The 15,840-nt window shown below is 36.3% G+C and overlaps 1 protein-coding gene across 5 annotated transcripts in view; it reads left to right on the top strand.

Annotated features, from left to right (window-relative positions):
- IFT88 (intraflagellar transport 88) overlaps nt 1-15,840 on the top strand; it is a 188,826-nt gene that overhangs the window by 102,822 nt on the left and 70,164 nt on the right. For all 5 annotated transcript variants that reach the window (XR_008993219.1, XM_057490395.1, XM_036910152.2 and 2 more), the window contains 5 exons: nt 2,189-2,275; nt 9,036-9,222; nt 12,717-12,825; nt 14,440-14,590; nt 15,090-15,205. Coding sequence is in view for 4 of the 5 variants with exons in the window: in XM_057490395.1 (XP_057346378.1) it covers nt 2,189-2,275; nt 9,036-9,222; nt 12,717-12,825; nt 14,440-14,590; nt 15,090-15,205 (650 nt within the window). In the remaining variant the exon portion in view is untranslated. The remainder of the gene's footprint in view (nt 1-2,188; nt 2,276-9,035; nt 9,223-12,716; nt 12,826-14,439; nt 14,591-15,089; nt 15,206-15,840) is intronic.

Raw genomic sequence — 15,840 nt, 5'->3', positions numbered from 1 at the left:
AACATGGGTAACTGTTGAACCACTGTGTTAAATTTGAAACCAATATAAGATTCTATATCAATCATCCATCAATAAATAAATAAAAAGGATTGGGTTGATATAACTCGTAATGATCATTTGATGAAGACTATAATTCAAGAATAAAGAGAAAAAAGTATGCTTTCTTATATAAGGATATGATTCAATAATTAGCTCTGCTAATGTTTGAAAAAGATGCTGGAATCTCAGAGCGTGGTTCTTTATGATGATAGTGTCATTTTGTAGTCTCCTTTGTAGTAAAGAGCTCCACTAAAAAGCGGAAGGTGGATGAAGTGAAGTCATTTGGTCTGAATATGAGTGATAGTGTACAGACAGCTCAGTGGAATGGCAAAGCCAGTAGCTGGATGGCATCGAACAGGAAAGAATAAAAATGGAGATGTATCTATTTTCCTAATTGTGGGGAAAAAAAAACAAAAACAAGTTATCAGTGTTTATTTTTATTCTTTGTTTTGCCGTTTACAACTAACATTAATTTTACTAAATGTACTTTTTATCAGTTTCATTTTTTAATAAATTGATTTATATTATTTTACTTAAAAAAACCCAGAAATATTAGATATGCATTCACTGAACATATAAAGAACAGTTGTAAAAACAGCCCATTTCAAAGCCAAAGATACCTGAGAATGTTCCTTTTATTAGAGTAATTAAATAGCCTTTTTAGAATAGGTCATAGTTTAGACGTCTTAAAACATGAAATATGTTTTTATTCTGTCAGATGTTTTTAAATGGATGTTTTAAGTTCAAAATACCCTTGTTATTTTAAGTAGTAGCTTCGGGATTGCATTGCTTTTTATATATTGTTTGAATTCATAGTAACCTTTTTGGGGGAGAGTAATTTGGTGTTAAATGTCATCTTAAAGTATTATTACTAACAGCCACAATTAACAGATCCAACACATTTCCTTGACTATATATAATATGCATAGCTGTTTCTCAAAGGAGTGATATAAACTCCTATAGTATTCCACTTTTTTAAATTGTTGTTGTTTGTTACCTTGCTTGCTCTTGATATTCTGCTTTGTACATGTCATAAACATTTGAGAATGGCTTTTTATTCCTCTATACTTCTGAGAGTTTATTGGGTATTTGTTTATTTATTTATTTATTTATTTATTTTTAATTTTATTTTGGTATCATTAATCTACAATTACATGAAGGACATTATGTTTACTAGGCTCCCCCTTCACCAAGTCCCCCCCACATCCCCGTCCCATTTTAAAGGAAGGAAGGGAAGAAAACTTACCGCCTTTCTCTACTTTTTTTTATGATATTTCTTAGTAATTTCTAGGTTGAGTATTCTCTCACCTTGCACCCCAGGTGTTTGACCATTCTAAATGTCCTGTTCGGTTAGAAGGTCTCAGACCTGGCAGGTGGTTAACTTTCATTTCTCATGGCTTGAAGATGTAATTATATTTGGATCTACTTCAGATCATTTTTTTTGATACTTCCAAAATTATTTTGTCATCAGTTAAAAAATCTCAGCCATTAGCTTTCTTCTCCTTCTGGAATTTCAATTACATTTATATTTTCACTCTGTTACCGTATGTCTTTTATGTTCTTTTCTAAGAGTATTTTTAGCCTTTTATTTTGTTGTGCTTGTTTAGTCTGAACATTTTCTGGGATCTTGACCTTCAATCCTGGTTGCCTCAGAAGCTCTCCAATGCCTTTAAAAAATACTTTTCATATTTTATCTAACTTTTCTAATTTCTCTCTATAGGAGAAGGGTCTTTTATAGGCTAGTCTCCAATAGTCAATGGCAGAAATTCCAGAATTATTTTTTAAGGAGCAAATTTGACCATGTCTTTTAGGTAAAATCTCAGTCCCAGTTTATTAGGCAAAATAAACACTAAACTGTGTGTCACAAGACTCACAAGGCTCAGTATTTACTACTGTCTTTATCTGTATCTAATCTGCTGTTAAACACATCTGTTGTATTCTTAATTGCAGTTATTGTGCTTTTAATTTAATTTAATTTTTTATACATTCAGTTCTCAAATTAAATTCCCATCTTATCATTTGTTTCCTTGAATGTGTTAATCTTGTGCCTTCCCTGGTCTTACAGTCCAGATGCTCTGATCTTCACCCAGCCGTAAGCCTGAACACTGCCATATTATAATGGTAATAACCTCCAGATATTCATTTCTAGGCTGTGGAGACCTTAAAAACATTTGAAAAAAAGGATAGTAGAGTGAAAAGTGCAGCTGCAACCAACCTCTCATTCCTGTATTATTTGGTAAGTTTTGTTTTTTTACTACTAAGAGTTGTTAATGTAGTATTTTCATGTTGCTGAATTTCTGCCTAGAGAAATTTAACATGCTCAAAGAGAGCTTCCAGGGAAGACTGGTGGAGAACGTTAGCAAATGGGGTACATGGAGGGTCTGGTCAGAACAGTTCTGGGCCAGGGTCTGATTTTGTGGACAGGAGTGAGAGGACCATATCAGAATTAGAAGGGATGGAGAAAAAGTGTGGTGGTGAGCATCACATCATAGAATTATATAGAGAGTGTATCTCTGGGAGGTGAGCTAGAGATAGATTTCAACCCCATGTTAGTAACAAGGAAAGTGACATCTTAGGTTACAGTATCATCTTTAAAAGCATGCTTTGAGCATCTGCTGGATGCCAGTCATGGAGAATACCAAAATCCTAAAAAACTCTGTGAAAGGGAACCTGCTTAATTTGGAACAAAGGAGGCAGATTGGTAAACTAGGAAGAAAGAAAGGAAGGTTGGTTGAAAGTCAAGATCAATAAATTAATGTAAACAATAAGTGCTTCACAAAACTGAAGGAACAAAACAGCAGCAGACTCACCAACTCCAAGAAGGGAGTAGCGGTTACCAGAGGGGAGGGGTGGGGGAGGAAGAAGGGGATTGAGGGGTATTATGATCAGTACACATGGTGTATGTGGGGTCACGGGGAAGACAATGTAGCACAGAGAAGACAAGTAGTGACTCTGAGGCATCTTATTACACTGATGGACAGTGACTGCAATGGGGTATGGGGGACTCAATAATAAGGGGGAATGTAGTAACCATAATGTTTTTCATGTGAAACTTTCATAAGAGTGTATATCAATGATACTTTAGAAAAAAGAAAGAAATGTAATATAGGAGTAAACATTTAGAAAGTGAAAAAAATAAAAAATAGAAAACAGCAACAATAAGTGCTTCAGAAATTCAAGGAGGCAAATAACATTTTAATTTAGAGCTTTCAGGAAAGATTTCGTAGAGTAGTTGGATCATGAAGATCAGAATATAGATGGGAGAGATAGGGGCATTTGTGGGAAGACTAAAGGAATAAGCAAAAGCACAGAGGCAAGAAAGCTGGGAGGGGAGGTGCACATAGGATCATTGTGTTTAGTTAAACTACATTTCCAGCCCCTCTTGGAAGTTCTGATCTGTGCGACATTGAGAATTACTGACATGTGGAAGTACTGTTAGGGTGTAAAGGTATTGCATCCCTCATGTGTTAAGATGGAAAAGAGATCAAATCCTGGTGAAGAATGAGTCTGGTGTTTTAAGTCTGCTGGCAGGAGAATGGTGCCAGGGACATGTCCAGAGGAGGGTGTAGGTTAGGGGGAAAATGCCAAGTTCTTTTTTTTTTGGTGTCCTTAATCTACAATTACATGGGGAACATTATGTTTACTAGACTCCCCACTTCAGCAAGTCCCCCCCACAAACCCCACTACAGTCACTGTCCATCAGCGTAAGATGCTATAGAATCACTACTTGTCTTCTCTGTGTTGTACAGCCCTCCCCATGCCCCCCACACACTATACATGCTAATCATAATGCTCCCTTTCTTCTTCCCCCCCTTAACACTCCCTTCCCACCCATCCTCCCCAGTTCCTTTCCCTTTGGTAACTGTTAGTCCACTCTTGGGTTCTGTGAGTCTGCTGCTGTTTTGTTCCTTCAGTTTTTTCTTTGTTCTTATACTCCACATATGAGTGAAATCATTTGTACCTGTCTTTTTCTGCCTGGTTTATTTCACTGAGCATAATACCCTCTAGCTCCATCCATGTTGTTGCAAATGGTAGGATTTGTTTTCTTCTTATGGCTGAATATATTCTGTTGTATATATGTACCACATCTTCTTTATCCATTCATCTACTGATAGACACTTTGGTTGCTTTCATTTCTTGGCTATTGTAAATAGTGCTGTGATAAACATAGGGGTGCATCTGTCTTTTTCAAACTGGGATGCTGCATTCTTAGGGTAAATTCCTAGAAGTGGAATTCCTGGGTCAAATGGTATTTCTATTTTGAGCTTTTTGAGGAACCTCCATACTGCTTTCCACAATGGTTGAACTAATTTACATTCCCACCATCAGTGTAGGAGGGTTCCGCTTTCTCCACAACCTTGCCAGCATTTGTTGTTGTTTGTCTTTTGGATGGTGGTGATTCTTACTGGTGTGAGGTGATATCTCATTGTGATTTTAATTTGCATTTCTCTGATGACTAGTAATGTGGAGCATCTTTTGATGTGTCTGTTGGCCATCTGAATTTCTTCTTTGGATAATTGTCTGTTTAGCTCCTCTGCCCATATTTTTTAATTGGATTATTTGCTTTTTGTTTGTTGAGGTGCGTGAGCTCTTTATATATTTTGGATGTCAACCCTTTATCGGATCTGTCATTTATGAATATATTCACCCATACTGTAGGATGCCTTTTTGTTCTGTTGATGGTGTCCTTTGCTGTACAGAAGCTTTTCAGCTTGACATAGTCCCACTTTTTCACTTTTGCTTTTGTTTCCCTTGCCTGGGGAGATATGTTCATGAAGAAGTCGCTGATGTTTATGTCCAAGAGATTTTTGCCTATGTTTTTTTCTAAGAGTTTTATGGTTTCATGACTTACATTTAGGTCTTTGATCCATTTCCAATTTACTTTTGTGTTTGGGGTTAGACGCCAAGTTTGTTTTTAAATATACTGAACATTTTTTTGTTGTGATGGTGAAACATTCAAATAGAAATGTCCAGGAGACATGTGGGACTGATCTCAGATGGGAAGTCAGGGTTAGAGATACAGTTTGATGACAGCGTCTGTAGAGGGTACAACTTTGATAATAGACACAATGGACTGATTGTGGTTACCCACCCCCGACAAAAAAAAATTTGTATCTTATGGTCCTAACCCCAATTTGACTATATTTGGAGGTAGGGACTTTGAGAAGTAATTTGGTTTAAAGAAGTCATGAGTAGAGAACACTCATGGTGGGATCAGTGCCCTTATCAAAAGAGGAGGAGACCAGAGTTCTCTCTCTGCCATGTGAGAACACAGCAAGTGGCATCCAGAACTATGAGAAATAAATGTTTGTTGTTTGTTGCCCCTCAGTCTGTGGCATTTTGTTATAGCAGCCCAAACAGAGTACAGTGGGTGGTATCTCCAATGGTGAGAGCACGGCACAGATCTGAGAACTGACTTTGCTGTATATATATATATACCTTAAGGAGGCAAGAGTAAGAGTCAGATCAGGAAGACAGGAAAAGAAAGATAGTGTCACGCTTTTGAACTAAAGGAAGGCACAGAGAGGAAGTACGTAATACTGAAACCAGAGACGCAGGACAAGACAGTGAAGGCTCAGAAAAGGCCCCTGATGCTGGTGAGACAGCAGACTCTGACATGGATAGAGATGGAGGTGGAGATTAGCCTACAGGAAGCTTCCTGGGGAAATCTTTGGATTTGCTCTCCTCTTTGGATCAGCACCTCTGGGAGAGGGTAGGAAGCAGCATTGAGCAGAGGGAGGGACTGGGCTGCAATGCCCTCACCACAGGCCTCAGCTAATCTGCAGGACTCTCTGAAACTGGGATGGCTGCCCAGCACTCTCCCCACATGGAGTGAGGGGACGGGGCCTTTGTACCTTGCGTCAGCTCTCTGTTGCAGAGCTGGGACTTGCTCACCAAGAAGGAGGCATGACTTCAGTCAGGGAGTCTGGCACTTCACTGAGCTGTGGGCTGGGCATCTCAGTCCTCCTTCACAGCATTTCTGTAGCAGGAAAGCCCAGACTTCTTACATGGGACAGGGCCCAAGAGAGGACATTCCACACACGGGTGCTTACCAGGCTCCTGTGTGCACAGAAGGTATTCTTATCTTACTGAGCAAAACAAACATGGGAGAGAACTGTACAAGGGCATGGATAGTGGGAGGGATGATCCATTGGGGCCTTTATTTTAAAAATCTGTCACTGCCTGGTTTTGAGCAATAATTCACATCCTCTCAAAATGCAAAATGTACTTACCCCTCCTGAGACTCTTATAGTCTCATCCAGGCACAACATGAGGCCCAGAGGCCATCCTCTACATCAGGTCTGCATAGAGATGGGGTCTTCTGAGGCACAGGTCCTCTTGATCCAAAGATCTGGGGGCAAAAATACATCATCTGTCACCACACACTTAATATCCTGTGGTAAGATAAGAATAGGATAACTGTAATATGTGCTCCATTCAAAAGGGGAGGATGGAGGCACTTAGCAGCCATCAGTCCTTAGTAGTTCTGAAATTCAGCAAAGCACCTGTGGTCAGTGCCCCCTCATGTGGGTAAAGGGAATGTTCCTTGATTAGGACCCTGCTCTGGTCCCTGGGATTGGTCCCCCAATTCTTTGGTCTCTGTGGCTCTTGGCTCTGCCTTCTGAGATCACCTTCCTTTTACAGGAAAAATAGCCTACGTTTGCTGATTAACTTTCTTAGCCTACTTTCTGCCCAGAAAAACCTGGGGCCCAGAGGCCTTTTTTTCATTTTGGACTGTGTCTGTCACTGTGACCCAATCTGGCAGCACTTCTGCTAGTACAACTCTCTTAAATCGTTGGCAGATTTTCTATAAATCCCTTTTTAGGGTTTGGAGTTTCCTTCATGCCCCAGAAACTACATCCGTAATTCTTTTCAAGTCAGACCCCTTTTAGGAAGGGCTGCATGGAACAGAGCCCTAAAGATTTTAGAAACCTTTTTCTGCCTGAGAGAGAAGGTGTGCTATGCTAGGCACCAGTTTAATCTTAATAAGATGTTTCTAAAGGGTATTACAGCCACACTCTTGATTTGACCTCTACCCTATGACCATTCCTTACTTCACAAACCTTTTGCCACCAAAAGAAGCTGGAGACATGAAATAATTTTATTCTCCAGTCCATCATGTCCTGGTTCTTCTGTATTTCTCCTAAATTCTGGTTGCAAACTCTGAAAAGTTCTCTCCTTAGCTCCTCTTTCTCTTCTGTACCTTACTATTCCCAATTAAAATAGGATGATTGGCACTTTCAGCCTCCTGCCTAGAAACCTCCTTAGCCATATGCACACAATTATTAAGTACACTTTCTGTATCTCCCAGGTCAGTGTAGAAGCCAGTTCTCCCAGCTATTTCATGACTATAAAACATGCCTTGCACTTTGGCCTCTCATAAAAATTCCTTACTGACTTTCTAGCCCAATGGTTCACTATCTCTCTGTCCCATCAGCAACTGGTTTTCTAAATGTTGTTTGCTGCCTAGTCCAAAAGACAGTGTTACATGTTTTAGCTTTTATGACAGCAGCACCCAATTTTAGGTACCAATTTTTATATCAGTCAAAGTTCAAAGTCCCACAAATACTGTCTGTACATGAATGTTCATAGGAGCGCTATTCATAATAACCAAACCTGGGTGAAAACAATCCAAGTGTCCAACAATGATGAACAGATAAAATGTGGCATAGCCACACAGTGGGATGCTACTCAGCTATGAAAGGGGATGAAGTCATTTAAAAAAAGGAATGAAGCTGTGTGAACCATGGATGAACCTTGAAACATTTTATGCTCAGTGAAAGAAGCTAGGCCTGTAGTATATGAGTGTATTTGTTGTGAAATGTCCAGAATAGGCAAATCCATGGAGACAGAAAGATTAGTAGTGGTTGCAAGGGGCTGGGGGTGGAGAGAAAATGAAGAGTGACTACTAATGGGCATAGGGTTTCTGGAAATAGAGATTGGTGATGGTTTTACAATTTCGTGAATGAAGTATACATTTTTAAAGGTTGAATTTTATATGTGAATTATATCTGAGCTTTTTAAAAGTTCAGTCAGAGAAATAGTCATTGTGAGTGTTATGGGAGAAGGGATACAAGAATTAGAGTTACACAGTAGCAGAAGAGCTATGGAGCTAAGGTGCAGAAGGGGAATCGGGGTCTGAGAAAGGATCACCAACCAGTGAATGAGTGAGTGGCCAAGTGGGTCCAGAAACCACCAGAGGAGGGCTTTATGGCAAAGTCTGTGAGAAGCAGTTGCCTCCTCTGGATCCACAGCCAAGCCCCATAATGCATCTGGGTCACTGTGGTCAGTCAGGAGGAGCCAGCATGCAGTGGAAGTGAAGACAGGCTGGCCCCACAGCATTTCACATCAGTCCTGCATCTGATGACCAGAAAAAGGCCTACAGAGAATGCAGACTGCTGCTTCATGTCTGCATTCCACATGTCCTAGAAGTTCCTTTTGGCCAGCAGTAGATATAAACCATACAGGGAAGGGGATTCTAGGAAACATGGTTCCTAGCTTAACCAAACTGATATGGCACAAATGGTTGCATCATTTAAGAATGAAGAGGCCTGTGTAGTTTAAGCGAATGATGGCAAGCTCCTCTGAACATTTGGCAGAGGAGACTGAAGAGGATTGATTGCTAGAAATGCACAATCTAGTAGGTGATGCAACATTATTTGATCAAAGACAGAAAGACTAGTGATTCCTTCACAGCTATTTCAGTGCTTTCAGTTTGGGAAGCATAGCACTGCTGTAAATAATGACATGAAAATTGGGCATTCAGAATGGAACCACCTACATACAAATAGCATTTGAGTAAACCATGAGATGTGGAAAAGTTAATCATAAGAAACTTAGGTAGTTAAAAGAGCTTGATGATTAAAAATTTTTTGTAGAATAAGCCTGTCAAGACCCATATATTTAAAATTTCTGTTTATGATGTCTGCAATTTCAGAAAAGTCAGAGAAAGTACTTAATGAACTTCAAATAATTTGTATATATTTTGTACTTAGGAGAATGAATTTGCACAAGCCAGCAACTATGCAGATTTAGCTGTGAACTCAGATAGATACAACCCATCAGCTCTTACTAATAAAGGAAATACAGTTTTTGCAAATGGTGATTATGAGAAGGCAGCTGAATTCTATAAAGAGGCTCTAAGAAATGACTCTTCTTGTACTGAAGCACTTTATAATATTGGTAAGTAAAACAAGCAAAATTGCTCTTTTGGGGGGTTTTGGCTTTACACTTTTTTTCCTTTTTTATTTTATTTATTTTTTGCTTAAAAGCTCTAATTCTTAAGAAGAGAAGTTGACTTCCTTACACCAAAAAGTTGAAAAGAAAACTCTTGGATTATAGATCATTTTAAATGTAATTAATGATTCCAAAGTTATGCACATGTAAATTTGGATAGATATTGCCATATTGCCCTCTCAAAAAACTTTTCCAATTTCTATTTACATTATAGTATATGAGACTGATTTCCCAAATTCCTGATAATGCTGGGTATTATGTCAACTTTTGTTGAACTAATAGGTTGAAAAAAGCTCATTTTCTTCCTTTTTTATTTTATTTATTTGTTTGTTTGTTTGTTTGAAGATGGGTTTTTAATGACATGTTATTTTTCCAGCTCTATCAGAGGATTTTTTTTTATACTTCTTTTTTGTTATCATTAATCTGCAATTACATGAAGTTCCTTTTTTATTTTGAACAATTTCAAACAAAAGAAAATGGATACTCATGTCCCTATCACTTATATTGAACACATTTTAACATTTTGTCATATTTAAGTCAGATTTTGTTTTTAATAAACAAAATGTTACAAGACCTGAAGGCTCACCACCGTCTCATTCCCCTCCCTGCCTGTCGGAGGTCGCTTGAAGTGGGTGTCGGTCCTTCCTGTTCATGGGTTTGCAGTGTTGGACATTCATCTTGATACAATACTGTGTCTTATTTCTTGGGTTTTTAATGATGTTTCTTTTGGTTTTTCTTCTCCTTGCATAGATGTGTTTTGCTTATTTTATCCTCCGTTTTTCATGTTACAACCTTTCCTCAGATGTCTAATGATCCAGGCCTACACCTCATGTTTAGGAGTTTGCAGCTAAAAGCTGAACGGGCCCCCTCTAGCCACAGGAGAGACTGATGGACTGGCTGCCTGCTGCATGCCGTCTGTCTGGGCTGTGTAGTGGGGCTCTGCCCAGCAGTCACTGGATCTTTCCTTTGGAGAAGACTTTAATCCCCTACCAGAAAGAGAAGGGAAGACCTGGCTGGGTTGGGAGGATAGGAGGCAGGAAAGAATTAGTAATTTTAGATGGAGTCAAGGAGAGCCTCACTGAGAAGGTGACATGTTGTCATATTGAAAGGAAGGGAGGATATGGCTGTTTGGGTCTCTAGAAAAAGAGCATTATTGGCAGAAGAGAGTGAATAGCAAAGACCTTAATGCAGAAGATTGCCTACATATATATTTATTTATTCTCTTATAAATTTTAAATAATTTTCCTAGTCCATTGCTTGACTTTTAACTTTACTTAGAATTTCTTTTGTCAAATAGATTTTTTCTATTTTTTTTATATAATCAGATTTGGCTTTTTGAAAATTGGTGACTTCATTTATTTATTGATTTATGAAGCCCTTCTCTACCCCAAGATTATAAAATCACTTTCCTATTTCATACTTTTACAGCTTTGTTTTTCTTAGTTTTAAAATATTGAATTTATTCAAACTCAAAATAGGAATTTACATTTTTTTTATGCATAGTCAATTGTCCTGGCACCATTACTAGTGCCTTAGTCCTCATTGATTTTAAATGCCTATTAACTAAAATTCTATAGCTGAGTCAATTTCTGAATTATTTATTCTGTTCTATTAATCTGCTTGTCTATTCCTGCTTCCCTACCACACTTTAAAATAACTAAAGCTTTAATACTTGTTTTGGTGTCTGGCAAACATTAGTGAAAAATCACCTCTCCCCTGCCTTGGTCTTTTTTTTTTTTTTAACTTTCAATACTACTTTTATTCATAGCACAAAGTGGAAATAATATATATATATATATTTTTTTTTTTTTTGAGAGGGCATCTCTTATATTTATTGATCAAATGGTTGTTAACAACAATAAAATTCTGTATAGGGGACTCAATGCACAATCATTAATCAACCCCAAGCCTAACTCTCAACAGTCTCCAATCTTCTGAAGCATAACGAACAAGTTCTTACATGGTGAACAAGTTCTTACATAGTGAATAAGTTCTTACATAGTGAACAGTGCAAGGACAGTCATCACAGAAACTTTCGGTTTTGATCACGCATCATGAACTATAAACAATCAAGTCAGATATGATTATTCATTTGATATTTTACTTCATTTATATATGAATCCCACATTTCTCCCTTATTTTCTTTTTAAATAAAATGCTGAAGTGGTAGGGAGATGCAAGATAAAGGTAGAAAGCATAATTTAGTGCTATAAGAGGGCAAGTGTAGATGATCAGGTCTGTGCCTATAGACTAAGTATTAATCCAAGCTAGACAAGGGCAACGAAACATCCACGGATGCAGAAGATTTCTCTCAAAACAGGGGGGGTGTGAGGTTCTAAGCCTCACCTCTGTTGATTCCCAATTTCTCACCTGTTGGCCCCTCTGCGACTGTGCCTGTCTTAGGTTGTTCCTCCCTTGAGGAATCTTACCCGTCTCTGGCTAACCAGCCGTCTTCCAGGGCCATACAGGGAAATATAAAGTTGGTAAGTGAGAGAGAAGCAATATTCTTTGAAAAGGTTAGCTTTTTACTTCTTTGCAGATTTATGCCCTGTGGCTTCTATGGCCAGCATTTGTCTTGAGGTATCTTTACCACTTGGAAGAATTATGATACTCGGTAATTTTCGATATGAGGCACGAATTCTACTAAAGGGCTGTAATTAGGAAGGAAGGAGAAAAGCTATAGAAGTAGCAGACAGAAGAAAACATGGGAAGATTGATTATTTCTTTGACATAACTTCTTGTAGAGTAACATCAGCATGTATAGGTTTTAACAAACTAATAATTAAATTGCATACACACATTAACAGAATAGGAATACAGATACATAATAAAAGCCGACCTACAATTACCGGCCATATCCAGTGAAACCAAGAAAACCAGTTAGGCACCCTAGGCATTTGTGAAAACTTATCAATGATATGATGGATATTGTCTAACTGAATTTGAATAGTTTGAGAAAAATCAGACAAATTAAAACAACACTTTCCTGGGAACTGTTCACATCCCATATGTTCTTTTAACAGTAGATAGTCTATAGTAGCACGATTTCGAAGCAGTGCAACTCACACTTCTCCTAATTCTTGGTTGAGTTCCGACAATATAGAACCAGTCAAATTTGTTTTACTGTATGCACAAGCCAACTTAGATTATCTCCTTCTGCATTCCAATGGCAAGTCCAGGAACTGGCGGGATGAATGCAGCTACAACTGCAACAGCGCCAGGATCTTTGTTGAAGTTTTTTGATGATCATCTTCTGGAATGACTCTTCCAGGGGATGTTGATGTTGGAAGTTCTTCTTCATATCGTCTTGCCTTGTTCATTTTTATTTTCTCTTCTGGATTAATACTTACATATATTTAAATATTCATTCTGTTACTTTGAGAAAAGTAACTACCTGTAATAGTGCTTATAGCTAATTTTTTTCTTTTTTTCTTCTTAAGGCCTTACCTATAAGAAGCTAAACCGGCTAGATGAAGCTTTGGACTGTTTCCTGAAACTTCATGCAATCCTAAGAAACAGTGCCCAAGTTCTTTACCAGATAGCAAATGTGTATCATATGTGAACAACTTACAGACAGTTATTAATTCACTCAATTGGTGATTGAGTACCAATTAATAAATAAGCTTAATCAGGGAAATAATAGATGAGGATATTTGTGTGATGAAAATATTGTTTGAGTGATCTTGCTTTAAAAGATCAGGTACATTGTAAAAGGAATTATTTAAAGGTTAAAACTATTATTTATTGATATTTGGAAATAATAATTGAACTGATTATGACATGTTTAATACACATTCTATTTAGTGAATGTGAATTAGATACTTATAGGGTATTTTTAAAGCAGTAACTTATAATTAACAAGAAAATATTGTTTATTACATTAGTACTGTTTAAGCCTGGATGATTTACTTTTTATAACTGACATGTAGGTTTAATGAATATCACTCTCCAAAGACCTTTGCCCTCCAAAATTACACAATGGCTTATATGAATTCATGCATTCATTCCATTTATTCAGTAGTCATTTATTGACTGTGTACTATATGTGCCAGTATTATGTTTAGAACTCCAGGGAATGTTGAAATATAAAACATTCCTGTCATGTCAGTTTCTCCTACAACTCTTAGCTCTCTTTAGTTTTTCATTACTTTTTCCCCTGCCCTTGGTTGGACAGCAGAAATTTGTTAATGTTTTTAATGCCTCTGACCTGACTTGAAAAACACTTTAATTTCTCACCTTATTTTAAAAATAATAAGCTTTGAGCACAACATTGGGATTGGTTAACATCTTATTAAGTTACCATTATACTGATACAAATTTCACATAAATATGTTTTTAAAAAGTATATCATGAGTGTACCATTAATAATTTTAAGTACTATCTGTAGTATTTTTGATAGAGTAGATAAAATTTTATAAAAATTTTAGTTTTAGAGTAGATGGCTTCATAATTACAATTTTAACCTTTTGTTTTATTCATTTGATTTCTCTGAAATTGCCATTGTCTGATCTGATACTGACAAGTTCATGATCAGTTTGAATCTAGTTAAGCAGTTGATACATTTGAAGTTGAATATATTTTCTTATTTTTATGTTTTTCTTTGGGGATCACATTAAAAACAGGAAGTTCTTTTTCAATAAAATTTTGGATTGGGATATTTTCATTTCATTGAGACATCCAATATAAAAATAAATAGTAAGTAGTTAATAAGTATTGGTGTGAAAAAATTTATTTGAGTAATATGCAGAAGACTTACTAGGCACAAAAGCTACAAAAAAAGAATGCCCTGTTTTGGGCTTATTATCTAATTAAGGAAAACTTACAGGATAATACGTGGAAACTATTCCCTTTTTATATTGAGCATATTAGGAGAGGTAGAATAATAGGTTAATTGGACAAAACATTTGGGCATTTTTATTAAGGACAGATATTGGACAATGCTTTGAATAAAAGGTTAATTCTACTAGAAATTTGGAAGTTGATCTTAGTGGATAGTAATGAAGAAAGGAAAAGCAAGGTATATATATAGAGAGAGAAATACAGACTAGTATTAAATAGCATTGTACTATAGGCTAAGAAATACTTTTATTGTAATGTTTTTAGCTTTACTTATTAATCAAGAATTTAGAAAAATTGTGTTATCCTTAACTAACATTGTTTAAGATATGAATTAATGGAAGATCCTAATCAAGCTATTGAATGGTTAATGCAGCTGATCAGTGTCGTTCCAACTGATTCTAGAGCTTTGTCAAAACTAGGAGAATTATATGATAGTGAAGGAGATAAGTCCCAAGCATTTCAATACTACTATGAGGTAGGTGTTTAATCTTTTCTTCTACTTTTTAGCTCTTTATGAATTATTATTGAAAAAAGCAGCAGACCTTTTAATTTTTAAAATTTAGAAATGCTTAATAGCTTTTAAGTCAATAATGATTTATAGTAAAGCATTTGTGGAATATAAAGTTGGTTTTTAATTAATTTTAGTAAAACATTAAATCAAAGGAAAAATTCATTTTTCTCTTGAAGTGTGATTTTCATCCCTTTTTGATTCCTTTACATATTTAATTTGACTCAGATTACATAACAGTACATACAAAAGATACTTACAGGTAATTGAAAAATGTGTAATATAAGCCTTAAGTTTTCTGAATCTTGTATAGTTTCAAAACCTATAAAGTGTTTATGACATCTCATATGTTTTTATTAAGAGATTTCACATTGGATAAATTAATCTATTCAATAGGTAAAATGTTAAAGAAGGGCATTACATTTGCCACTGAAGTTGTACTGTCACAATCCATATTTTTTTCCAGTCATACAGGTATTTCCCTTCTAATATAGAAGTCATTGAGTGGCTTGGAGCCTATTATATTGACACCCACTTTTGTGAAAAAGCCATTCAGTATTTTGAAAGAGCTTCTCTTATACAGTAAGTAACTATTACAATTTTACGTTTAGTTAAATGTCTTGGGTTGGGAATTGATTTTATCCCTGAATTGGAATCTAATAGACATATTAAGTTCATGAGCAAATATTAATGAACATTTATGTATTATTTCCATTTTCTTGTATTATGTTCCATTTTACTTGGTCTTTATTGTGGTAGGTATATTTCCTTTTCATGCAAAACTTTAAAAAATACTTTCTTTAAGTCCTTATCTGTATGTATTTTTCTTATTCACATCTCACCAAATAAGTATTATTTCTTTATCAGTCATAAAATAACTATCTCAGGCCTAGGACAAAGTTTAATTACTGAAAGAGTCCTAATAGAAATAAATTGCCCTGGTTTCAGTTTGTAACTGATACTCATTGTGTATTCAAAATGAAATTTTTAAAGATGTTTTAAGTTCATATCAGAATGTTTTGTACATGTCTGATCCAAAAATAATTGGAATATATTATATTTGGGCTTGTATTTGGTCAAATTGAATTTTTGCTGTTGTTGTTGTCATTAATCTACAACTACATGAAGAACATTATGTTTACCTAGGGTCCCCCCTTCACCAAGTCCCCCCCACAAACCCCATTACAGTACTGTCCATCAGCATAGTAAGATGCTGT

Source organism: Manis pentadactyla, chromosome 2 (assembly GCF_030020395.1).
Source record: "Manis pentadactyla isolate mManPen7 chromosome 2, mManPen7.hap1, whole genome shotgun sequence".
Taxonomy (NCBI): Eukaryota; Metazoa; Chordata; class Mammalia; order Pholidota; family Manidae; genus Manis; species Manis pentadactyla.
Note: the sequence above shows the minus strand (reverse complement) of the source record. Positions and strands in the feature narration are given on the sequence as shown.